The 25,028-nt window shown below is 44.0% G+C and overlaps 1 protein-coding gene across 1 annotated transcript in view; it reads left to right on the top strand.

The window, feature by feature from the left end:
- LOC124789687 (protein scarlet-like) overlaps window positions 1-25,028 on the top strand; it is a 371,381-nt gene that overhangs the window by 264,277 nt on the left and 82,076 nt on the right. Inside the window, exons 7-9 of the mRNA XM_047257124.1 lie at window positions 849-1,038; window positions 5,118-5,143; window positions 5,221-5,326. Coding sequence (XP_047113080.1) covers window positions 849-1,038; window positions 5,118-5,143; window positions 5,221-5,326 — 322 coding nt within the window. The remainder of the gene's footprint in view (window positions 1-848; window positions 1,039-5,117; window positions 5,144-5,220; window positions 5,327-25,028) is intronic.

The following is a 25,028-nucleotide window of genomic DNA, read 5'->3' as shown; positions in this document are numbered from 1 at the left end:
ATTTATATCACATACTGAAGTGTACGGTCCCTTAGTGGTATAAAAAATTTAATCGTGTCAACATAAGAGAAAGATACAACTGTTTATAATACATATTTTGATATCGGCAAGCTCAATCATCGAAATCAATAGGGTACTTCCCGTTGATATAGAATCATGATATTTGGCAAGAAACAAGATTTCGCAATACAAGTAAAGAAAAAAAATCCGAACATTCTTTATTTGTAGTTATATCACACTCAAAATATATTTTTTGTCTTTTTTATCCGTCTATCTCTTCGCCTGTAAACAACCACTTTTCTCAGGAACGGATAGGCGCATCAAATTGGAATTTCGTAATATACTTATCTTTACGGCGGTGCAAAACGTTCAAACTCGTAAGTCAATACTATCAAAAGCTATGACCATTTATGTCACAAGTTTTGATACTGGCAAAGTCATCAAAGCCTACAGGCTACTTCCCGTTGACCTAGAATCATGAAATTAAAGCAAGGTTTCACAAAAGAAGAACTAAGAACCAGGATTCACTCCACTGAATATGCAATTGACCACTTTGGATGACTTTAGTTGAGCACCAAACTGCTGTTTACATACTGTTGGCAACTGCTTCTCTTTTGAAGGTCAAAAATCTTCAGTGAAGTAAATTTTTACAAGGCTGTGGTCGAACAAGTTGTGGGTAATCTCATGTTTGACTACTATGTGACTGCTGACAGAGGAGACACAGTATTCCAACACAAGATGTTTAGTAGCTTCGATAGTTTCTCCTCTCCATCACGTCATCGTCGCAAAAGCAAGACTGGCTACTATGAAGCCACTATCGCGCTGGCACAGTGTCTCTGTGTCCGCAGGCTGGGCTTCCGGTGTCCGCCGACGTTCAACCCCGCGGACTTCCTGGTGCGGACGCTGGCGGTGACGCCGGGACAGGAGGAGGACTGCCGACTCAACATCCGCCGGCTGTGCGATCACTTCGCCGTCAGCGAAGCCGCCCAGGACGTCGACGTGCTGGTGCGCGTCTCCGCCACCTCGGACCTCGTCGTGGTGCGTACTGACAGACACACTACATTTACGATACGCTGACAGTGGCAGCCTGAAAGTACACTCGAAAACGGATTGAAGTCTGGGTTGCAAGGTGGGGAAGATTTGAAGTGATACAATTCTAGTAAGCATTTGTTAGTCTTCTCTTCTCAGGAAGACCTTCTACCCCCATGCCCCGCCCCACTCCACACACACATAAAGTTAATCCGCTACGAAGATGATGAAATGGATATGAAGAGTTTTGAGAATTCCACCCCTCTCTTAAATACTCCGATTGTTCGAAAATGATTCGCACAACTATTTTTTTATGTTTATTGCATCCATTTACTGAACAAACGAACACAGATTACGTTACAAGTTTTCCGAGGCAACGTCATCTACTTTTGCCAACGTTCTGCCAGCTCCCGCATCTGTGTAGCAAACCATTCTTCGTGTGTATCCCGGTGCCATTGCTGGCTAACCGCATGAAGTGAACGTCTTACGCTGGGTGATTTCTTTCATTGCATCGAACAGGGCATAGGCGCAAGGAGCAATATCTGATAAATGTGAACGATGTGGCAGCACAGTAAGCCACAGTTCAAGGCACGTGGGAATGCTCTGGCGACTGGCATGTGACCGCGCATTGACGTGATGGAGCAAAGCGCCATAGCCTTATTTTCCGCAGCGCCGTTGCTGAATGCGTCGGCGGAGTTGGTTCAGTGAACTGCAGTACCGATTACTGTTGAGGTTCGTACTGGAAGCAGCCAGTTCACCAGCAGTATCCTTCCTGATCCCAGAAGGGTCATCATTTACTTCTTCGCGATTACTCCAGTGGTGACTTCTAGGGACGACAGCTCTCGGTAAGCTTCCACTGCATAGATGGCGTCTCTTTCCTGGAGTCTCGTGGAAGAATAAAGAATCATCGACAGTGACAAGATGCTCAAGGAATTCCAATGGATCTGCGCTCTACTCTTCCACCACTTGTTGGCATATCTTCTCACGCTTCTGTTTAAGAGCAATGGTGACGGAAATGGGACACTCATAGTGCACAGGCCTTCTCAATCTTCAGATCCTGATGGGAGATGGTGTGAACGTTCCCTGTGATTTCCTTGTTTCCTCCCCTAGTTCATCAAGCGTGATTCGCAAGTGTCCCCTTTCCAAGTCATTGACACTCTGGGCACGATTTAGCTTGCTTGAAGTTCCTGGACGACCAGTGCTTTTGCGTCTTTCAGCACACTACCTGCCGGCTCTGGACTCTGACGTCCAACGTCTGTTTCCCCACATATGGTTACAAACGTCTTGTGGCTGACTGGAGCAGTCAGTCCTTCTCTCCATATAAACTGCACTGTCCGCCGTTGCCCATGCATATCTGCTTCCATGTTATTGATGTACACCAGCATACTTGTAAGCCAGAACAATTGCTGCTGCAATGCGCCTCCTATTGGAAACAGCAACATCATATGGTGGCGGCAGACAATACTGTAGTTTACGAATATAGACTCTCCCGGTGTATGCTGTTGAAATGTTTTCGGGTTTGCTGCCGGGTGGCGGTGTTAAAATAGTGCGACGTTTCGATGAGTGTCGTACTCGTCATATTCTGGCGAAGTGTCGAAATATCCGGATCCTGTGATATTCATACTAGTGGAGAGGCCCCTTTCACCTGGCAACGGGCGGCTGGGCGGGAGGGGGGTGAGGCTGTAGTCGTGCGGTTAGCGGGCGCTCTGTTCACATCTCTGTGTGGGCATTCCGGCCACGTCTTGAGAACTGGACGGTACTGGTCGCGCTCTCATTGTGTTGCTCTAACTCCTGATTCGGTACTGCAGTTAGTTGGTGTCCTTGGTCTCTGTTCACAGGAGATGTAGGATAGCAACTAACTGCAGCATGGAATCAGGAGTTAGCGGCGATACGATGAGAGCTCATCCAGCACAATCTAGCGCACCAGACGTGGCGGTAATGCCCAGACAGAGATGCGAATGGAGCACTCACTACCCCAACCACTGCAGCCTTAGTCTCACCATAGTCCCCTGCGCCTCTCTCGACTGGACAGTACACAGCCACTCATAGCCAGGTGGAGGGGGCGATTCCATTAGCACATATATCACAGCATCCGCGTATCTCACTACTTCGCCAGAAGACGATGAGTATGACACTCCCCAAAACGTCTCGGTATTTTAACATCGCCATCCGGCTGGAAACCCGAGAACTTTTCACCAAGAGTACTACAGTATATCTTCACATATACATCGACAGACATGTCCGTCTGTCACTTTTCGAGATTTATAGGGAGAGTGCCAATCAGTGCTGAACGAACTAAATAATGAAGTACACAGCAGTTACGTTTCATCGTGTGCAGTACGACGCGTTTCTGGAATTTATTCGTATTTTTGAGCACTTCGGGAGATTATGAAAGTCCTGAATGTTTGTAGTTCTGTCCCTCTTTTTTTGCTGTTAAATCATAAAAACGGAAAACACATGTCTTGAAATTTTAGGTGATTATCATTTTCCTAAATGTTTCTCTTATTTATAAAAACTGTAGTATACCCATAAACATCTGAGGTCATCAAAACCTAGCTAACCTAAGGACATCACACACATCGATGCCCGAGGGAGGATTCGAACCTGCGACCGTAGCGGTCGCGCGGTTCCAAACTGTAGCGCCTAGAACCGCTCGGCCACCCCGGCCGGCTGTCTCTGTCATATTTACTAACTATAGCCAAAGTGCAAAAAAAAAAAAAAGCTATTGCAGCTGAAAAGTATTAAGTTGGTAACAAACTCGTAGTGTTTTGTTTTACATGTTCCTACTCCACTTGCTATGAGTTTATTTATCGATCGTCGTTTTTCATTCCTAGTTCACTGTTGCTATTTGAATTTACAAATTGTTGATTGTCATTTGGAGATAATAAGTGGAGCTGTGAACGCTAGAAAATCGAGTGCCAACTGGAGGATCGGAACATTTCCCACATACTCTTCTGTTTGAGTTTAGTGGAGGGGTGACAGCAGCCAAGGCAGCTAGAAATATTTGTGTCGTGTATAGCGATAATGTCATAGGACAGAGCATGGCAAGAAAATGGTTGTCTCGTTCTAAGTAGTATCGTTTTAACATTACTGGCACTCCATGTTCAGGAAGACCTTTGCGGTTTGATGAAGATCTTTTAAACGGGTTAATCCACAGTGATAGACTTCAGTGTACTCGGGAATTGGCAAATGTGATAAACTGTGAAAATTACGCCACTGTCCGACATTTGAGTGCGATGGGGTAGGTTAAAAGTCGGATATATGGGTCTCGCAAGCTCTAAGCCAAAATAACAAAAATCAGCGGTTGGCCATGTCTGCAACTCTGCTTGCTCGTCATCGATTGGCTAAAACAGCAATTCCCCGTACAAATATTCAGGCACCTCCAAAAAACATAATGTTATGCATCTGGTGGAACAGTGACAGTGTAGTTTAGTACGAGTTGCTTGCCCGAGGTGTAACCGTCACTGCTGACATTTAATGTCGACTGCTCAAACGTCGACGCAATCCAAGACTAACGATTATGATAACACCCGCCCTCATTCTGCTAGATTGACGAAAACACACCATGCAAAAACAGGTTTGGGCAGTCATTCCGCACCGCACTTATTCACTTGACCTTGTGCTCTCAGATTTTTACCTTTCTGCTCTCTATCTAACAATCTTCAAGGAGCTTCCTTTCCGGATGAAAATACGCTCCAAAGACAGATCGATGATTTCTTTGACTGAAAACCACGTTATTTCTGCAGTCGCTGAATCGAAAATTTACTCCAGCGCTGGCTGCTGTTCCAAGTAGTAAGGGAAAATATATTATTGATGACTAAAACTCTGTTATGTGTATCTGCTGTGTGTAGTAAACTAGTGAAAAAGCGCTATGAACTTATGCACAAACACAATATATGAAAAAAGAATGAAACACATAATTAATATTTATCATATTGATTCTCACAGCTGATTGTTAATATTACTAAAACACAACAGTTGTACTGATACTCATTTATTACGTCACAACCGGTTTGGTTCAACAGGCTACCCTGCCAACAGCCTTCCTAAGAAAGCCCCATAAAATTGGAAATCTTCTTGTGTTGCAGGAGCCCGCACGCAGGATCAACATGTTGTAAGTACTCGCCTACCGCAGCCATTGCCGCTTCCTGCGTGGGCCGAGGCCCTTGCTGACCTGGTCCTGTCTTACAGCAAGCCTGCGTCCTGGGCCACTAAACTGCGGCTGCTGACGTGGCGCGCGTGGCTGCAGGTGTTCAGGGACCCCACCCTCCAGTGGATCAGGATAGGCCAGAAAGTCGTAAGTACACTCCGAGCTGTCAGCAGAATGGGCTTGCCAGCTGCCACTGGGTTGTGCTGCTTCTTACGGGGAAGACATTTGCCTACGATTAAGGCAATGACAGTGATGCTACATACGAGGGCAGTTCAATAAGTAATGCAACACATTTTTTTCTGAAACAGGGGTTGTTTTATTCAGCATTGAAATACACCAGGTTATTCCCCAATCTTTTAGCTACATAACACTATTTTTCAACGTAATCTCCTTTCAATGCTACGGCCTTACGCCACCTTGAAATGAGGGCCTGTATGCCTGCACGGTACCATTCCACTGGTCGATGTCGGAGCCAACGTCGTACTGCATCAATAACTTCTTCATCATCCGCGTAGTGCCTCCCACGGATTGCGTCCTTCATTGGGCCAAACATGTAGAAATCCGACGGTGCGAGATCGGGGCTGTAGGGTGCATGAGGAACAACAGTCCACTGAAGTTTTGTGAGCTCCTCTCGGGTGCGAAGACTTGTGTGAGGTCTTGCGTTGTCATGAAGAAGGAGAAGTTCGTTCAGATTTTTGTGCCTACGAACACGCTGAAGTCGTTTCTTCAATTTCTGAAGAGTAGCACAATACACTTCAGAGTTGATCGTTTGACCATGGGGACGGACATCGAACAGAATAACCCCTTCAGCGTCCCAGAAGACTGTAACTATGACTTTACCGGCTGAGGGTATGGCTTTAAGCTCTTTCTTGGTAGGGGAGTGGGTGTGGCGCTACTCCATTGATTGCCGTTTTGTTTCAGGTTCGAAGTGATGAACCCATGTTTCATCGCCTGTAACAATCTTTGACAAGAAATTGTCACCCTCAGCCACATGACGAACAAGCAATCCCGCACAGATGGTTCTCCTTTGCTCTTTATGGTGTTCGGTTAGACAACGAGGGACCCAGCGGGAACAAACCTTTGAATATCCCATCTGGTGAACAATTGTGACAGCACTACCAACAGAGATGCCAAGTTGAGCACTGAGTTGTTTGTTGGTGATCCGTCGATCATCTCGAACGAGTGTGTTCGCACGCTCCGCCATTGCAGGAGTCACAGCTGTGCACGGCCGGCCCGCACGCGGGAGATCAGACAGTCTTGCTTGACCTTGCGGCGATGATGACACACGCTTTGCCCAACGACTCACCGTGCTTTTGTCCACTGCCAGATCACCGTAGACATTCTGCAAGCGCCTATGAATATCTGAGATGCCCTGGTTTTCCGCCAAAAGAAACTCGATCACTGCCCGTTGTATGCAACGCACATCCGTTACAGACGCCATTTTAACAGCTCCGTACAGCGTTGCCACCTGTCGGAAGTCAATGAAACTATACGAGACGAAGTGGGAATGTTTGAAAATATTCCACAAGAAATTTACGTTTTTTTCAACCAAAATTGGCCGAGAAAAAAATGTGTTGCATTACTTATTGAACTGCCCTCGTATATACGCTAGCCAAACAACACGCTGTGCACGCCATCTAAAGCCCACACTGGTCATTCGCAGCCCTCTGGATGGTTCATAACCAGTGCCATGTAAAATGTCAAGATGTTTGTGAATTCATAAGGGTCCAAACTGCTTAGATCATCGGTCCCTAGACTTACACACTACTTAAAGTAACTTATGCTAAGAACAGCACACACATCCATGCCCGAGGTAGGACTCGAACCTCAGGCGGGAGGGGCCGCTAAGTCCGTGACATGACGCCTCAAACCACGCAGCCATTCCGCGCGTCAGTGCCATGTGAGATTTCATCACTGACGTAAGTAACGGCACTGAAGATGTCTATACTGGGTGTTACAAAAAGGTACGGCCAAACTATCAGGAAACATTCCTCACACACAAATAAAGAAAAGATGTTGGGTGGACATGTGTCCGGAAACCCTTAATTTCCATGTTAGAGCTCATTTTAGTTTCGTCACTCTGTACTGTACTTCCTCGATTCACCGCCAATTGGCCCAACTGAAGGAAGGTAATGTTGACTTCGGTGCTTGTGTTGACATGCGACTCATTGCTCTACAGTACTACCATCAAGCACATCAGTACGTAGCATCAACAGATTAGTCTTCATCACGAACGTGGTTTTGCAGTCAGTGCAATGTATACAAATGCGGAGTTGGCACATGCCCGTTTGATGTATGGATTAGCACGGGGCAATAGCCGTGGCGCGGTACGTTTGTATCGAGACAGATTTCCAGAACGAAGGTGTCCCGACAGGAAGAGGTTCGAAGCAATTGATCGGCGTCTTAGGGAGCACGGAACGTTCCAGCCTATGACTCGCCACTGGGGAAGACCTAGAACGACGAGAACACCTGCAATGGACGAGGCAATTCTTCGTGCAGTTGACGATAACCCTAATGTCAGCGTCAGAGAAGTTGCTGCTGTACAAGGTAACGTTGACCACGTCACTGTGTGGAGAGTGCTGCGGGAGAACCAGTTGTTTCCGTACCATGTACAGCGTGTGCAGGCAGTATCAGCAGCTGATTGGCCTGCATGGGTACACTTCTGCGAGTGGTTCATCCAACAATGTGTCAATCCTCATTTCAGTGCAAATGTTCTCTTTACGGATGAGGCTTCATTCCAACGTGATCAAATTGTAAATTTTCACAATCAACATGTGTGGGCTGACGAGAATTCGTACGCAATTGTGCAATCACGTCATCAACACAGATTTTCTGTGAACGTTTGGGCAGGCATTGTTGGTGATGTCTTGATTGGGCCCCATGTTATTCCACCTACGCTCAATGGAGCACGTTATCATGATTTCATACGGGATACTCTACCTGTGCTGCTAGAACATGTGCCTTTGCAAGTACGACACAACATGCGGTTCTTGCACGATGGAGCTCCTGCACATTTCAGTCAAAGTGTTCGTACGCTTCTCAACAACAGATTCGGTGGCCAATGGATTGGTAGAGGAGGACCAATTCCATGGCCTCCTCGCTCTCCTGACCTCAACCTTCTTGCTTTCATTTGTGGGGGCATTTGAAAGATCTTGTCTACGCAACCCCGGTACCAAATGTAGAGACTCTTCGTACTCGTATTGTGGACGGCTGTGATACAATACGCCATTCTCCAGGGCTGCATCAGCGCATCAGGGATTCCATGCGACGGAGGGTGGATGCATGTATCCACGCGAACGGAGGACATTTTGAACATTTTCTGTAACAAAGCGTTTGAAGTCACGCTGGTATGTTCTGTTGCTGTTTTTTTCCATTCCATGATTAATGTGATTTGAAGAGAAGTAATAAAATGAGCTCTAACATGGAAAGTAAGCGTTTCCGGAAACATGTCCACATAATATATTTTCTTTCTTTGTGTGTGAGGAATGTTTCCTGAAAGTTTGGCCGTACGTTTTTGTAACACCCTGTATGTGCTCGTCGGTTAGATGGAATCAGCTCACTAGGATGAGTCGACGTAGGGTGTGTCGTAATGGCAGACAGGCGCTGTCTGTTTGGACGTGCCTATCAGCACACTGTGAATGGAGTTGTTCTGTGTGTTGGCGTATCAATATGAAATGTCTAGCGTGCATATAACAAATGGTGAACGACTCGCAGCTATTTTAAACGACGTAACAACCGTTCGAGCCTGGGCTTATAGAGTGGCAAAGATCCGTCGTGGTTTAACAGCCATATTAGAAAACTGCTACGTAAACAAATAAATTTAAGAGAAGTCAGAATGTAGCTATAAAAAGCTGAACGAAGCTAAAATGAGCGTAAGGAGAGCAATGAGAGAAGCATTTAACGACTTTGAAAGAGAAATTTTGTCAACCGATGTAACTAAAATCCTAGAAAGTTTTAGTTCTACGTAAAACCAGCAAGCAGTTCGAAATCCTCTATTCATTAACTCAGTGGCCATACTGGCACCGAAACGGGAGATAGCAGAGAGAAGGTCGAAGTACTGAATTCGGGCTTACGAAATTGGTTCAATACACAATATCGTAATACTGTCCCTCCTTTGAGTTATCCCACGACGGTAGAAATGACAGATGTTGAGATAAATTAGGATTAATGAAAAGTTTTTTAATCGATTCAAGAAAGGAGACCTGTGGAGGCTAATCTTCGGAAAGATAAGTCTTTGCAGCTTGGTGTGAGACAGATGCACACAGTGGAACACCCCAAGAAATATGACCACGATAATGAAGTCACTGAGTGCTTAAACGCATTCACCAGCAACATCGACAAGGAAGATGAAGATTCTCAAACGCTCCATGCGTTGTTGGATAAAGAAAGACAGTTACCGTTAATTTATTGACCCAGCAGAATCCATAATTTAAGTGATCTTTATATGAAGAGGGAAGCGATTCGCGAGAAAGATTACTTGCAGCTTTCCAACATTAGCAGTTCGCGGTAGAGTTTTGATGACTGGTGAATTCACTGTGTATCTTAGCTCCTGATCTCGAAATGTTTATTACTCGTCGAAACACAACTCTGATAATGATCACTCTCGAAATCCTGAGCCAGTCAAGGAGACGCACATGATAGCGAATCCAGCTCTGCGCCACAATAATGGTCAAAGAGAATGAAATTTGCCTGGACGTTCCATTCAGAGGGTTTAAAATATCCAAGAAGTATGAAAGAACGTTCATTTCTGTGCAGTTTCATTCATTCGTGTATCTTTTCGGATTAATATCTGCTAGAGCTAGGGAGTCGTTTAATGTTCGTGTTTGCTTTCATGTTGCTTCTTGTGTTTGTAGTTACATGAGTTGGACCAAAAAAAATTCTTTAATGATTAATGCTAAAGCTAATCGTGTACACATATCTAGCGAACTGATTCACTCCACATCACTTCGATAAAGATATCATTTAAATGTTGTATGGAACGTGGAAGTAAGTAATCTAGTATTTACTACCTACTGTGACATAGCCTTTTCTTTACTGAAATGCCCGTGTATTTCTCTCCTGTGTGCACGTGTCTCAAATCGTTCAGAAACTTACTGTCGTCCTTAAGACAGAATCTTGCGACAGTGTCTCCTTCGACTGAATTAATATATGGGCCGGAAATTAACATGTACGTAGTTTACTTCTCGACAACGTCGCAAAATCTCCGAAGCAAACTGTGATCGATAACGATTTTTAAACTCAGTGCCTGTAATACGAGACAATGGTCTTGAAGTATTGTTACTACGGGACTATCGCGATGAAGATCTCCCAGCATGATGAGGACAAAGAGTTCATGACATCTGATAGCAGATATAGAGCTTTCGTGTTACAGAAAGCTGAGACGAAGCTTACGAGATATTTGAGACTGGCCCGTTTTTGATACATTCCCTTGGGAGGGATTATCTGTGTTCATAATAAAGGTTCGCCGTTATTTCTGAGCGAAGAAGACACAAGCGCTTCAGGATTTACTCGCAACTAACTTGTAGTGATTAGTTTTACATGATGGACGAACATAAGACGAAGCTTGAGGTTGTGTAACCGATAATCTTCTACGAACTATATTAAGTTTATAAAGCCGAATTATATTGACTTCGTAAATACTAAATAATCCTGTTCAATGTGCTGGCACTCTCCAACGGACTGTAATGTCCGCGCCACTTTGTTACCATGACATACAACGCGTTTGGAGGCTCTCACGACTGCCTGGTATCACTCTACACCACATACAGCACTCCAAAGCGACCAGCTCTGTCATTTTGTTGGGAATACATGACTTGCTCTCACTAGTTAAGATTCCAGCTTTTCTTTGACGACCCATATTTGCCGACACTATCGTTTATAGCAAGTTTACCGTAGTATAGTAGGTACTGTGTGAGAGATATTTAGTATAATAGCTATTTATTATATTATGGATTCTGTAAACTGTACTACAGATTACATATGGCTAGAGTAACACATGATGAATTCGGCACATTAGTGACTGGATATTATGTGCCATTTTTGAGTTTCGCAGTAAATTTCATATTGTTATTTCGTTGTTTTCTTTGCCTCAAAGGTGTTACCTTGGTTTACCTATACTTATGTACCTCCTTATTAATTCAGGTTTTTGTATTTTTTTACCATTATGTTTCCGACAATCTACACTTTTATCTATCTGTAATCTTGTGTCTATGATTCTTGGTATTTACGTACTCTTTTACTTTTACAGTAACGCATTGATTGTTTGGCTGTGACACATGGTAGATCCCCTTACTGTGAGTGCTGGGTTAGCTCATAGATCTTGGTTGTTTCTGCAACTCTTTATATTTCATTTTGTAACACTACAATCTTCTGGTATGTAGCACTTTTTTGTTATTGACCGTGTTTTTGTATTTCGTTGTTTGTAAGCGTGTACACTTCTATGAATAGATTTTTTTCGATAGCTCGGTCTTCTTGATACTTAGGATGGTAAGATTTTGTACAGATTCCTTGTGGTGTGATTTGGTGTTATCTGTTCGTTTGCACGCCTCTTTTCTTAGCCAGCTACATTTTTAGACCAAAACTGACACATTCCCTAGTTGATGTGTAGGATATTCGATACTTCTAGACTGCATCTCATGAGTAGTATTCGGTTACTTTTCCAGCTTTGTCCTTTACTTCACCACACAGCTTATGGGGAATGTTATGACATTCTTATCAGATGCGTGTTTTAAGGTGTTTGTGGATTTCTGATTGATGTCGACCTCACGACAGTTATGAGTTGTGAGTTTATGGGCTACTGTTGTAAGTCACAAGCGGCTTGAGACTCCTGGCATTTTTAGGTTTGTACCATTTTTTTATCGCCTTGGATCCCTCGTCGCTTGAAATATTTTGAGTAGTATTATTCCACTGCATGATTAGTTTATAATATTATACAATTTAATAACTCGTTTACGCTCACAACTGTTGCCCCCTTTTATGCGCAAATATGTTAATTAATTAGAGGACTTATATTTTGAAGTTTTTGTTGGTCTTAACACATTTACTAATCCTTTAGCTTTATCCATCCCTGAATTACCTATCGCGATACAACTCGCTATGTGTCAGTTCCTGTTTGGATGGGTTCGTCATTTTATGATAGGTCGTTAGTATGATACCTTATACTCCCACGGAAATAGTATGGCATCGTTAGTGGAGATTTTGGAGAACTCCCCTTAGTTAATATGGGCTTGAGGTCCTTGTTTACTCCACTAATGTATTGCCCGCCTGTTAAGAAATGTAAGGGACATAAAACCATATCTCTTTACATTGATTTGGTATATAACGTACGCTCTCAAGGCATTTTTTGAGTGCTCTTCGCGTATTCTTTGCATACCGTTTTTCAAGTAATATGTGGTCTGCCACTGGGTTTTGCGCCAGGTTGCATTTCTGATGCTGTGACAACTGATTATGGTATCACCAGTCCGCCTGCGTAGCTGAGTGGTAACGTGCTTGCCTACCATGCGGCGGGCCCGGGTTCGAATCCCGGTCAGGTTGGAGATTATCTCCGCTCGTGGACTGGTTGTTGTGTTGTCCTCATTATCATTTCATTCTCACCACCGGCACGCAAGTCGCCCAATGTGGCATCGACTCAAATAAGACTTGCACTCGGCTGCCGAACTTCCCCGGATGGGACCTCCCGCCCAACAATGCCACACGATTATCTCATTTCATGATATACGACGGTTGGAACTTTAATAGTGGCAACTATTCATTTACAGCTCGTACAAAGTAGATACATGAATCGAAGTTTTACTAACCTTTAAAGTAGTCACCAGCATTGTGTATAACCAGTTGCCAGCGATGTGGAAATCGTACGGTACTCTTAGCAGTGCCAGTTGTGTTGATAGTTCGAGCGGCACGGTCTATTGCCCGACGAACTTGTAGCAGTTCCGAAGTGAATACCGTGAAGTGTTTCCTTCAGCTTGGAAATCGAGTTGAGCTCACTAGGGCCTAAGTCAGGGGAGTGCAGTAGGTGGTACAGCACTTAGCAGCCCCATCAGTCAAAGAAATCAGTAACAGCTTGCATTGTATTTGTATATGGTTGAGCATTGTGCTGCAAAATGATGGTCAGGTCCTGCAGAAAGTGTCATCACTTCTGTCTCTATGCTCTTCATTTTTGGAACACGACCTACGACCAGCTTGGTCGGCACTTTAAATATCTTTTCTTGTTAACTATGCAGACTTTTCTTTCTTTGAATGTTAACAGGATGGAATCGGATCAGTGTCTCGCTTCGTTGCATGAGTTTATGTATGATTCCTGTGCGGATGAGGTATTCCTGCAATAAGTACAATTACTGCAGTGTACTCGCATTTCCAATGTCTTTAATTTGCTTGAAGAATTTTCCACGGGTACAGCCTTGTTTTTTTTAGGGAGGATATTCCTATTGAAGCGACTGAAGTTCTTGATAACGGTAGAGGACCAGAATGTACGTTTTATTCACCTGAGCGTGATTCTTCTTTATTCACCGTCCGCTAGGAGACATACATTGAATGTTCCGATTTTATAAGAAAGAGGTGGTTTATTTGTTACGAAAAAGTGCGCCGAATATTTTGAAAGGTAGTGATTTTACCCGTGTGTTGCGTCCTGTAGATCAGTTTCACAATTTTAATTTCTGTGGGGAATTCGTTTCTTGAAACTGCATGATGTTCGGGTGTGTAAATATTCGACCCTTAATAACTATACCCATTTTACTGCTACTTCTAGCAGTAGGTTTTACAGAGTTCATTTGTATGATAGATGGGGGATAGAATTTTTGTCTGTCGACTTCATCCACGCCGCTGACAACTGTGCAGTGGCTGCTACTTTAAATCATACGCGACAGTTGACGGAATTCTTTCCATCGCCCTGGATTCTGAATCTGGCGCACTTGGAGGACACGTCTGTCGATTAGGTAATCCGAGAAGTGTGGGACGATTGTCTTCGTTCAACTACGCGATACGCTCCTATTTTAGAATGGTCAGTTCAACTGGCAAAGCCGAGGCTCAGACAAACGTTGATACGATTCTGCGCTGATAGAGCGCGGTAATTTTCGAGAACGCAAAAATTTTATTACTTTCTCTTATGTGACCTTTATGAAAGTGTGCATGACTCCTCTATGGTTACAGACGTGAGGCGCAACTGCCACGATTGGAGCAGCGTCAATGGGAGGGTTAAAGCTGCCGACCAAACCATGTTCCAAGGTAGCGGATGAATTGACTTCTTTATATAATTTCATTCGACATCAGACTCGTCATCGACGTGTGTGCACAACGCCTCTCAAACCAGAGGACGGCAATATTGTGACAACACAAAAGGACATATTTCAAGCTCTACACCATTCTATGTTTGGCTGTTGAGGTACCCGTTCCTGTCGATACGTCATCCGATTTATTTGTTCAGTCTCTGGATCGCAAACTTACACCGTTCGGATGGTCTGATTAGGAGTTTTCTGCGCATTTTTGGCGTTTGGTGGCTACTACTTTTACATTGCTTTTGAAAGAAATGTCGAGAGGAAGGTTTGTGCCAGACTCGTTTGAAGTTGAAAAACATGTGTTCATTTCTTAATTCTGGCCAGGCAACAACTGATAAATGTCGCCTTATTATCCTATTAAATTCTGATTATAAAACTGTGAAGAGGACGGTGAATAGGCAGCTGTCTGTGTTGCTGGGAAAAATTGTTGCTGACCAGCCAAATTGTATTGCTGGTCGTACTTCGCTGACTCCGATGGCAGAATGTCGTGACATTCTATCAGTGCCTGCTGTTACTTCTGTTCCTGATGCACTGGCATTTTTGACAAGGCGTTCGACACGGTAAGCCATGGCGTCCTGTTGCAGACATGGATGACGTTGGGTTCACAATTTACGCGTGTAGTGTCTTGTGTAATTTGTTTACGCGTATCCAAGCTTCGGTGGCTGTCAATGGCCAAGTGACACCCCATATTACTATCCGTAGGGGTGTTCCTCAGAGATTTCTGCTTTCAATGTCATTGTTTGTTCCCCCAAATGAGCCCCTTCTTCGAAGATTCGTCGCTCAGTTAGAAGGATGGACACTATTGTGCGAAACAGCCTCGTTGGCTCGTTGTGGCATACGCCGATGAGTGACGGTGTTACTCCGTTCTCCCATTGCGATTCATTTGTTCAAGGCTACGTTGGATGACTTTTGCTTGTATCAGGTGCCTGCATCAACAAAGACCGACGTTGATTGATGGAATTACGCAGTTTGCAAATGCTGTCGTCTCGCGGTCGATGGTGGCCGATAGACATACATCTTTGAGAGTCGTAATTGACTGTTCTCCACTCCAAATGGCTACACTTAGTTGTAAGTCGGTTAAAAAGAAGAGAAAGGGAGCAATCCTGTAACTTGAACGACGTTCCTTTAACCTGATTCAGAAAGTTCAGAGTCTGGATATCCAAATCTAATGAAAAGCCTATTACACCGCTCAGATCTTTACCCTTCCCGCGATGATGGCTAGTTGTTTTTTATGGAAGTCTCACATTTTCGATTACGATACGTAGTGGTTGCGAGTGCGTGTTCTCTCGGGGATTTGGAACTTTATGATAGACGAAGGAAAGCGTGTGTGTTATTTGTTCAGCGCACTGTACTGACTATCTCTCACGCAGTCCACACATTCACGTCTCGGGCGTTTTACTGCCTGCGTCCGGACAGTCTTGATACGCCTATTGATGTTGATCGAGTCAGTTTCCAGTTAAAACATATCCGTGAGTTTTACGCTGGTGTCAGTTATTTGGGAGTTGATATTCTACAAGGGCAGCATTCCACTAACGGATTTTTGTCAATGCGCGGGAGAGGGACTGATTGCACGGCCCCGGCTGAACGGGCATCACCGCAAACTTGTTGGAAGGCGGTGTGATTCCATCTTAGCCTTCCTGCTTGATCAGTGGCGGTGGCCTCCTCGTGGTATCACGTGATACACGATCTGTTACCCACCAGTGAGCGCATATTTCGTATTGGATTTAGTGTCACCGATCAGTATAGTCGCTGTCCCGCCATAGACACACCACAACACAGATTTACCTGTCATGGCCACGAAGCGAACTGGCACTGGCTTATGAAGGAATCAGCGCTTTAATTCGGTTTATTGCGACTGCCTTTTCGGCTGGTATCGTATTGCGTCCAGACTCTCCTACCTGCCGAGAGCAAAGTCGAATACCTTTACGTGGTTGTTAGACCATTATGTTCATTACGTTGTAGATTGAGGGGGTGATAGGAACCCGCTCGCCTTCCAAAAATGTATGGCCACTGTATGCGGTATCGCCACTTATTCGTCATTATCTTTAACCTTCTATTTCGTCGTCAAAGCATCAGTTAACCAGTCCTTAAGGTGTTCTCATCAAGGTCCTATTCAGGAATATTGCTACGCAGTTTATTTTACTTTTGTGGCCCTGTTTGTCTTGTTTTTAGTTTTTAATGAATGAAAATAAAATTTTAAAAAATCGTTGGCAACGACTGGAAAAGATTTTTTTTCGTTTTTAAGTGACGGAAACCATGTAGAATGGACTCCGATTCAGTTTACCTATTTTGTATAACAATTTGTAAGTATTAAAAAATTAAAATAAAAAATAAATAGAAAAGGAAAATTCGACACCTGCCCACCTTGTCTCCACGCAACCTCAAGCTGATGTGTCAGTTATTTCCGTTTGGTTACCTGTCGACGTAAATATTTATTTTCAGTTAAGATGTTTCCATTCTCGCGGCACGAAGTGCGAAAGATTCTGTTTCTATATATATAAAAAAGGAAGAAAGAAAAAAGGTGTAAAGTACTAGTAGGTCTGGCATAAATTTTCATTCTCGTCAATCCATTATATAGATGGATGTGGTACGTAATCGTAACTGCGAATACGTATCACATAAGACATCTGGTAGATGAAACAGACTTCTCGTTGTTAGTGCTGGCATTGGACTTCAACTCGCTGTTTTGAGTACTGTATTGTTTCTGGCATTTCCCACGACTCATTGAATTCTTCATGAAACGGTGTGAATATTTTTGAAAATTCGTTTTCGCATTTGCGTTTGTTCACTATCCATCTTGCATATCGCTCTCTCAGTGTTAATGCTAAATGGGCAGTATTCTTTCCGTTGAGATGATTACTTCCTCAGACATTTATTACAATACAATTGCCATTCATCCAATACCATGTTACACAAATTACACCAAAGAGGACGAAGTAAATATACGAGAATTCGAATCAAGAACAATTGCCAACATGAGTAATATAGAAGTAGGTATCCTCGGTGTAGTGAAGTAACTTAACGCCCTTAATAAACGCGAGTCTTCCGGTACAGATTGCATACCTTAGGTTCCTTTCAGAATATGCTGATACGGTGTTCCATACTTACGTGAAAGATCTGTACCAAAAGACTGGAAAGTCGCAGAGGTCACACGAACACTGAAGAAAGGAAAAAGGAATAATCCGCTGAATTACAAACCCATTTCACTGACGTCGATTTGACACACACTCAGCGAGCATTCAGAAAATATCGTTCTTGTGAAACACAACTAACTCTTTATTCTCAGAAATAATGAGTGCTATCGAACAGTGGATTGGAAATTTATTCCATATTTCTAGGTTTTCAGACGCTTTTGACACTGTTCCTCACAAGAAACATCCAGTCAGATTGCATGCCCGTCCAGTATCACTTCAGTCGTGCGACTGGATTCGTTATTTCCTGCCGGAAAGGTCACAGTATATATTAACTGACGGAAAATATCGAGTGAAACATAAGTGATATCCAGTGTACCCAAAGGAAGTGTTATAGGCCCTCTTTTGTTCCTAATCTACGTAAAAGATTAGGCGGACAATTTGAGCGGCCCTCTTAGATTGTTTGCAGATGATGCTGTCATTCACCATCTAGTAATGTCATCAGAAAATATAAAGTATTCGCAAAACGATTTGGGCGATATACCTGTATGGTGCGAAAAGTGGCAGTTGACTCTAAATAATGAAAAGTGTGAAGTCAGCGAAAAGAAATCCGTTAAATTTCGGTTACACGATAAATCACACAAATTTAAAGGCTTTCAGTTGGACTAAATACATAGGAATTACAATTACGAACAATTTAAATTGGAACGATCACGTAGATAATGTTGTAGGGATGCAAGCCAAACAACTTTTTGTTGACAGACGCCTGTAAGATGTAACAGGTCTCCTAAAGAGACTGACTACACTACGCTTGTTCATCGTCTGCTAGAGTATTTCTGAGCGATATAGGATCCTTACCAGATAAGATTGAAGTCAACCTCGAAAAAGTTCTAACAAGCGATTCTCGTTTTGTGTTATCGCGAAATAGGCGAGAGAGTGTCAGGCATATGTTAAGTAAGTTGGGGTGGTAGTTGTAAAACAAGTTTTTCGTTGCCCCGAGAGCTTTACGCGAAATCTCAAACACCATCTTTCTCTTCTGAATGTGAAAATGTCTTACTGTCGCTAACCTAAATAGGAAGAAACGATCATCTATCATCGTAATAAGAGAAATCAAAGCTCGTACGCATGGATTTATGTGCTCATTTTTCTCACACGCTGTTGGAGAGTGGAATCGTAAAGAAATAGCTTGAAGATGGCTGGAAGAACCCCTGACAGGCACTTAGGTGTGAATTCCAGAGCAGTCATGTGGATGTAGAATGATGTTTTCACCTGTGATTGCAGTTTTGCGATGTCTTCTTCGTGGATCACCTTTGTCGTCCAAAGCGAAGAGTTTTATAATGCAACTGTTCATACGCAACAACCATCAAACAATAGATTCAGGTAAACGGTATCAAAAGCCTCTAGACACTGTGCGACATTGCCCACCAAAAACCAAAATAAGATTATGCGAAGAAGCTTCCCAAAGGTGTGATTGGCTAGATAAATTTGTGAGTAATATAACCCAGTACGTTATACTGGGCGACGAATGGTCTACAAAAACTAAAACCGTATCGATTTTTCCCCAAGGACGCGTAATAAAGGCTCTACTGTTCTCAACACCCTGAGGTGACAACAGTCATGGGATAGCGATGTCCACATGCACAGATGGCAGTGGTATGGCGAGCACAAGGTACAAAAGGACAGTGCATTGGCGGAGCTGTCATTTATACTCATCAGATTCGTGTGACAAGGTTACCGAGGTGATTACGGCTGCACGGTGGGAATACACAGACTTTGGACGCAGGATGGTAGTTGGAGCCCGACGCGTGGGACATTCCATTTCGGAAATCATCAGCGAACTCAGTATTCTGAGGTCAATAGTGTTAAGAATGTGCCGAGTATGAAAAATTTCAGGAATTATCTCTCACCACGGACAAAGTAGTGGCCGACGGCATTTACTTAATGACCGAGAGTAGCAGCGTTTGCGTAGAATTGTCCGAGCTAACAGCAAGCAACACTGCCTGAAATAACCACAGAAGTCAATATGGGACGTTTGGTATTAATGGACTATTGTAGCACTTGAACGATATGAGTGCCTTTGCTAATAGCACCACATCGACTGCAGTGTCTCTCCTGCGCTTGTGACCGTATCGATTGGACCCTAAACGACTGGAAAACCGTGGCGTGGTCAGATGAGTCCAGATTTCAGTGGCCGAAAGGTGATGGTATAGTTAGAGTGTGGTGCAAATACCAAGGAGCCATCGACCCAGGTTGTCAACAAGACACTGTGCAAGCTGTTGATGGCTCCATAATGGTGTGAAGTGTATTTACATGTCATGAACTGGACCCTCTGTCAAAGTGAACCGATCATTGACTGGAGATGGTTATGTTCGGCAGCTTGAAGACTACTTGCTGTTATTCATAGATTTCATGGTCCCAGACAACGATGGAATTTTTGTGGACGACAATGAGCTATGTCACTGGGCTACAGTAGTCCGCGATGGGATTGAAGATTATTCTGGACAGTTCGAGCGAATGATTTGGCGATCCAAATGGGCCGATATGAATACAATCGAACATTAATGGGGCATAATCGATTATCAGTTTGTGCACAAAATCCTGACATGGCAATACTTTCGTAATTATGGACAGCTGTACAGGCAGCATGGTTCAGTATTTCTGCATGGAACATCCAACGACTTGTTGAGTCTATGCCATGTCATGAAGCTACTCTACGCCGAGCTGAAGGAGGTATCCTACGACTTCTGTCAGCTCAGTGTATACTTAAACGATTTCTCTGATGGGATTAGCAACGCTTTGAGGCTGTTCACCGTTAATGCTAAGTGTCGTCCGTGGACGATTGTAAGGAGATGCAGAAAGACTTTGACAAAATTTGCGTTTGAAACTACAATGAAATCCAGACCTTTCGCTGCTTACAGGCATTGATAAATATCAATGGGGACAATTGATAATACGTGCCCGGACCGGGACTCGAACCCGTGACTCCTTGCTTGCGGGAGAAACTCTCTATCCGTCTGAGCCACCGAGAACACAGAGCATAGTGCGACTGCAGAGACTTATCTCTGCCACGCTCCCCGTGACCAACATTTTCAACTTAACTGTCCACACACTACATTTGTAGTGCCACTGCCCACTATACTCATTACTCGCGGCAGTCAATCTACCGATTCCCGTAAGATTTCGGGCAATGTGAGTGCATCCGCACTGAAGAAGGTCATTGGCCGGTAAGTCTTATCTCCATGAAGATGGTATGTGTTCTTTCGGACAAATATTTATCAACGCCTGTAAGCAGCTTAAGTTCTGGATTTCATTGTAATTTCATTCTTCGAGAGCTGCAAGATCACCAATGGTATCTGTTCCGAACGGAAACCGTCTTCATATAGATAAGTCTTCCTGGCCAATGATCGTCTTCAGTGCGGATGCACTCACATTGCATTACGGGAATCGGTAGATTGACAGCCGTGAGAAATGTGAAAAGCGGGCAGGGGCACTACAAATGTAGTGTGTGGACAGTAAGCTGGAAATGTGGGTCTAATGGGGAGCGTGTCCGAGGTAAGTTCCTGCAGTCGCGTTATCCTCTGTGACCTCGGTAGCTAAGACGCATAGGGCGTCTACCATATAAGCAGAAGATTCCGGGTTCGAGTCCAGGCGGCGCACACATTTTCAACTGTCCCCGTTGATATTTATATGAAGATATTTATCAACGGCTGTAAGCATCCTTCAAAGGAACAGATACCAGTGGTGATCTTGCAACTCTCGAAGAATGAAATTACAATGAAATGCAGGCATTTAGCTGCTTACAGGCGTTGATAAATACCTTCATATAAATTTTAGTTTGGTGTAATATATGACAGCTCTCTTCAAATGTAAGCGAATGTAATACAGTAACAATAACCGAGAAAACGAATTCACAAGAGAGTACAAGATTCCTGGTAAATATCTCGAACATGTCACATCTTGTTAAGTGTTTAAGGGTAATACTAATAAGTGATATGAGATGGGACGATCACGTAAGAATCAATATTTGGACAGGAGAATGGGGGACTTAAGTTTGTTGCAGGGGTATGTACTGCATATGTAATGGATGTCTAGTACAGTTCGGTACTATGATCAAATTTCGAGTATTGTCCCAATCCAAATCAAGTAGGCACCCCTCGAGGGGTCGGTAGAGCTCTGTATAGCCTATACGATAGTGTTGCAGGAATGTTCAGTGAACATAGACAGGAATCCTTGGAAGAAAGCTGATTTAGTTCTTGCGAAATTGTTCAGAAGAAATTTAGCTGTTCACGAAGAAGACAGAGTAAGCGTTACGCTGCCACCAAGGTACAGGAGTGAAACAAAAGTATGGAAGCGCTGCGAGAAATGCGTGCTTGAACGTGAAATACATATGACAGATAAGCAAGCAGGTGACACTCTTGTGTTTTACCACGAACGGCATCCGTATAATGTCCTGAATATGTTCCAAGTGTCAGTCGTAGTCCGAACAGTGTTCTATGTAGTTGTGACTGCATAATGTCGGAGCTAAGTGACTTTTAACGCGGGCAAATTGTTGGTGTTCGTATGGTGGGTGCTCCGTAACTAAGCATTTATACTCTTTCAAATTCTAAATGTCACAGGGGTAAAATACAAGGAGCGAAAGGGTATTTACAATTTTTACAGAAACCATACGGCAGTTATAAGAATCGAGGGGCACGAAAGGGAAGCAGTGTTTGAGAAGAGTGAGACAGTGGTGTAGTCTATCCTCTACGTTATTCAATCTGTATATTAAGCGAGAAGAAAGAAAACCAAAGAAAAATTTAGAGTAGGAATTCTGTCAGAGACAGCAAAGGACTTGAAAGAGCAGTGGAATGGAATGGAAAGCATCTTGAAAGGAGCATATATGATGAACATAAACCAAAGCAAAACGAGGATAATGGAATGTAGTCGAATTAAATCAGGTGGTGCTGAGAGAATTAGGTTAGGAAATGAGGCTCTTAAAGCAGTAGATGAGTTTTGCTTTTAGGGAAGCAAAATAATTGATGGTCGAATTGGGGAGTATATAAAATGTAAACTGGCAATTGCAAGAAAAGCGCTTCTCAAGAAGAGAAAATTGTTAATATCGAATATAGATTTAAGTGTGAGGAAGTCCCTTCTGAAAGTATTTGTATTGAGTGTAGCCATATATGAAAGTGAAAAATGGACGATAAACAGTTTAGACAAGAAGAGAATGGAATCTTTTGAAATGTAGTGCTACTGAAGAATACTGAAAATTAGATGGATAGACCACGTAACTAATGATGAGGTACTGAATAGAACTGGGGAAAAATTTGTGGCACAACTTGACTAAAAGAAGGGTTCGGCTGGTAGGACATTTTCTGAGGCATTGAGGGATCACCAGTTTAGTACAGGAGGGAAGAGGGGGGATCGTAGAGAGAGAGAGACCAACGGATGAATATAGATTAAGAAGCTTGCACAGGATAGAGTAGCATGGACAGTTGCGTCAAAGCAGTCTTTGGACTGAAGGCCACAACGACAACAACCGCCTACAGGGAAAGTGGGAAAATGTAATCCGCTAAGTCACAACGCGAACGAAAGGAAATCTTGGCGTATAGTGACAGACGGTCATTGAGGAGGAGTTTGACATAAAATAAGAGGTCAGCAGCTGAATAACTCAATGAAGAACTGGATGTCGCATCCGCAAATCCTGTCAGTGTCAAAACATCACGAACGATACGAAGGGGGCTCCATACGCAGGGAATTTCGTGCCGAACTGGAATTCGAAAAGCACGCGAATGTCCGTAAGAGGAAAACGTTGTGTCAAAACCATGAAACCTGGACTATGGACCAAGAGGAGAACGTGATTTCGTCGGATGAGTCTTTTTTCACATTTTTTCCAACTTCTGGCCGAGTTTACGACCAATAGTGAAACACGGTGTGGATTGTTGATCATTTAGGCAATCACATGGTTCTTGGTTCAAATGGCTCTAAGCACTATGGGACTTAGAACTACTTAAACCTAACTAACCTGAGGACATCACACACATCCATGCCCGAGGCAGGATACGAATCTGCGACAGTAGACCGTAGCAGCAGCGCAGTTCCGGACTGAAGGGCCTAGAACCACTCCGTCACAGCGGCCAGTTATGGTAGTCTTTCATCGGCTTTGTTAGGCTGCAAGTCGTATTACTGGCAGTAATTGAGTGACTCATTTGGTCGATCACATCCATCCCATTGTACAGCGTTTGTTCCCCAATAATGATGCTGTGTTCCAAGATAACAGTACATCTATCACATAGCTGTAATCTTCTCGGACCGGTTTTTGAAGATCGAGGATGGATTGTTGCATCTACCCTGGCCTCCATAGTCACCAGACTTCAATATTATTAAGCCTTTGTGTCTATTTTGCAGAGAAGGGTGCGTGATCGCTATCCACCTCCATCATATTCGTTACCTCAGTTTATTTTGCGGGAGGACTGACATGAGATTCCACTGAAACCCATATATGACCTGTATTTAACCATTCCGAGACGACTGGAAGCTGTTCTCAATAACACCGATTTTCCTACATAGTATTACGCATCGTAGTGTGTTGTGTTTTGAGTATTTCCGTATTTTTCTCTACCCCCTGTATACCTCTCTTAGGGATCACCAGATCAAGAGAGAGATTAGGGCTTGTACAGCCATATAGGCGGCCGGCCGAAGTGGCCGTGCGGTTAAAGGCGCTGCAGTCTGGAACCGCAAGACCGCTACGGTCGCAGGTTCGAATCCTGCCTCGGGCATGGATGTTTGTGACGTCCTTAGGTTAGTTACGTTTAACTAGTTCTAAGTTCTAGGGGACTAATGACCTCAGCAGTTGAGTCCCATAGTGCTCAGAGCCATTTGAACCATTTTTGAGCCATATAGGCAGTTATTTCTACCTCACTCGACACCTGAGTCGCCATGCAATGTACACTCCTGGAAATGGAAAAAAGAACACATTGACACCGGTGTGTCAGACCCACCATACTTGCTCCGGACACTGCGAGAGGGCTGTACAAGCAATGATCACACGCACGGCACAGCGGACACACCAGGAACCGCGGTGTTGGCCGTCGAATGGCGCTAGCTGCGCAGCATTTGTGCACCGCCGCCGTCAGTGTCAGCCAGTTTGCCGTGGCATACGGAGATCCATCGCAGTCTTTAACACTGGTAGCATGGCGCGACAGCGTGGACGTGAACCGTATGTGCAGTTGACGGACTTTGAGCGAGGGCGTATAGTGGGCATGCGGGAGGCCGGGTGTACGTACCGCCGAATTGCTCAACACGTGGGGCGTGAGGTCTCCACAGTACATCGATGTTGTCGCCAGTGGTCGGCGGAAGGTGCACGTGCCCGTCGACCTGGGACCAGACCGCAGCGACGCACGGATGCACGCCAAGACCGTAGGATCCTACGCAGTGCCGTAGGGGACCGCACCGCCACTTCCCAGCAAA

Source organism: Schistocerca piceifrons, chromosome 3, assembly GCF_021461385.2.
Source record: "Schistocerca piceifrons isolate TAMUIC-IGC-003096 chromosome 3, iqSchPice1.1, whole genome shotgun sequence".
Classification (NCBI taxonomy): Eukaryota; Metazoa; Arthropoda; class Insecta; order Orthoptera; family Acrididae; genus Schistocerca; species Schistocerca piceifrons.
Note: the sequence above shows the minus strand (reverse complement) of the source record. Positions and strands in the feature narration are given on the sequence as shown.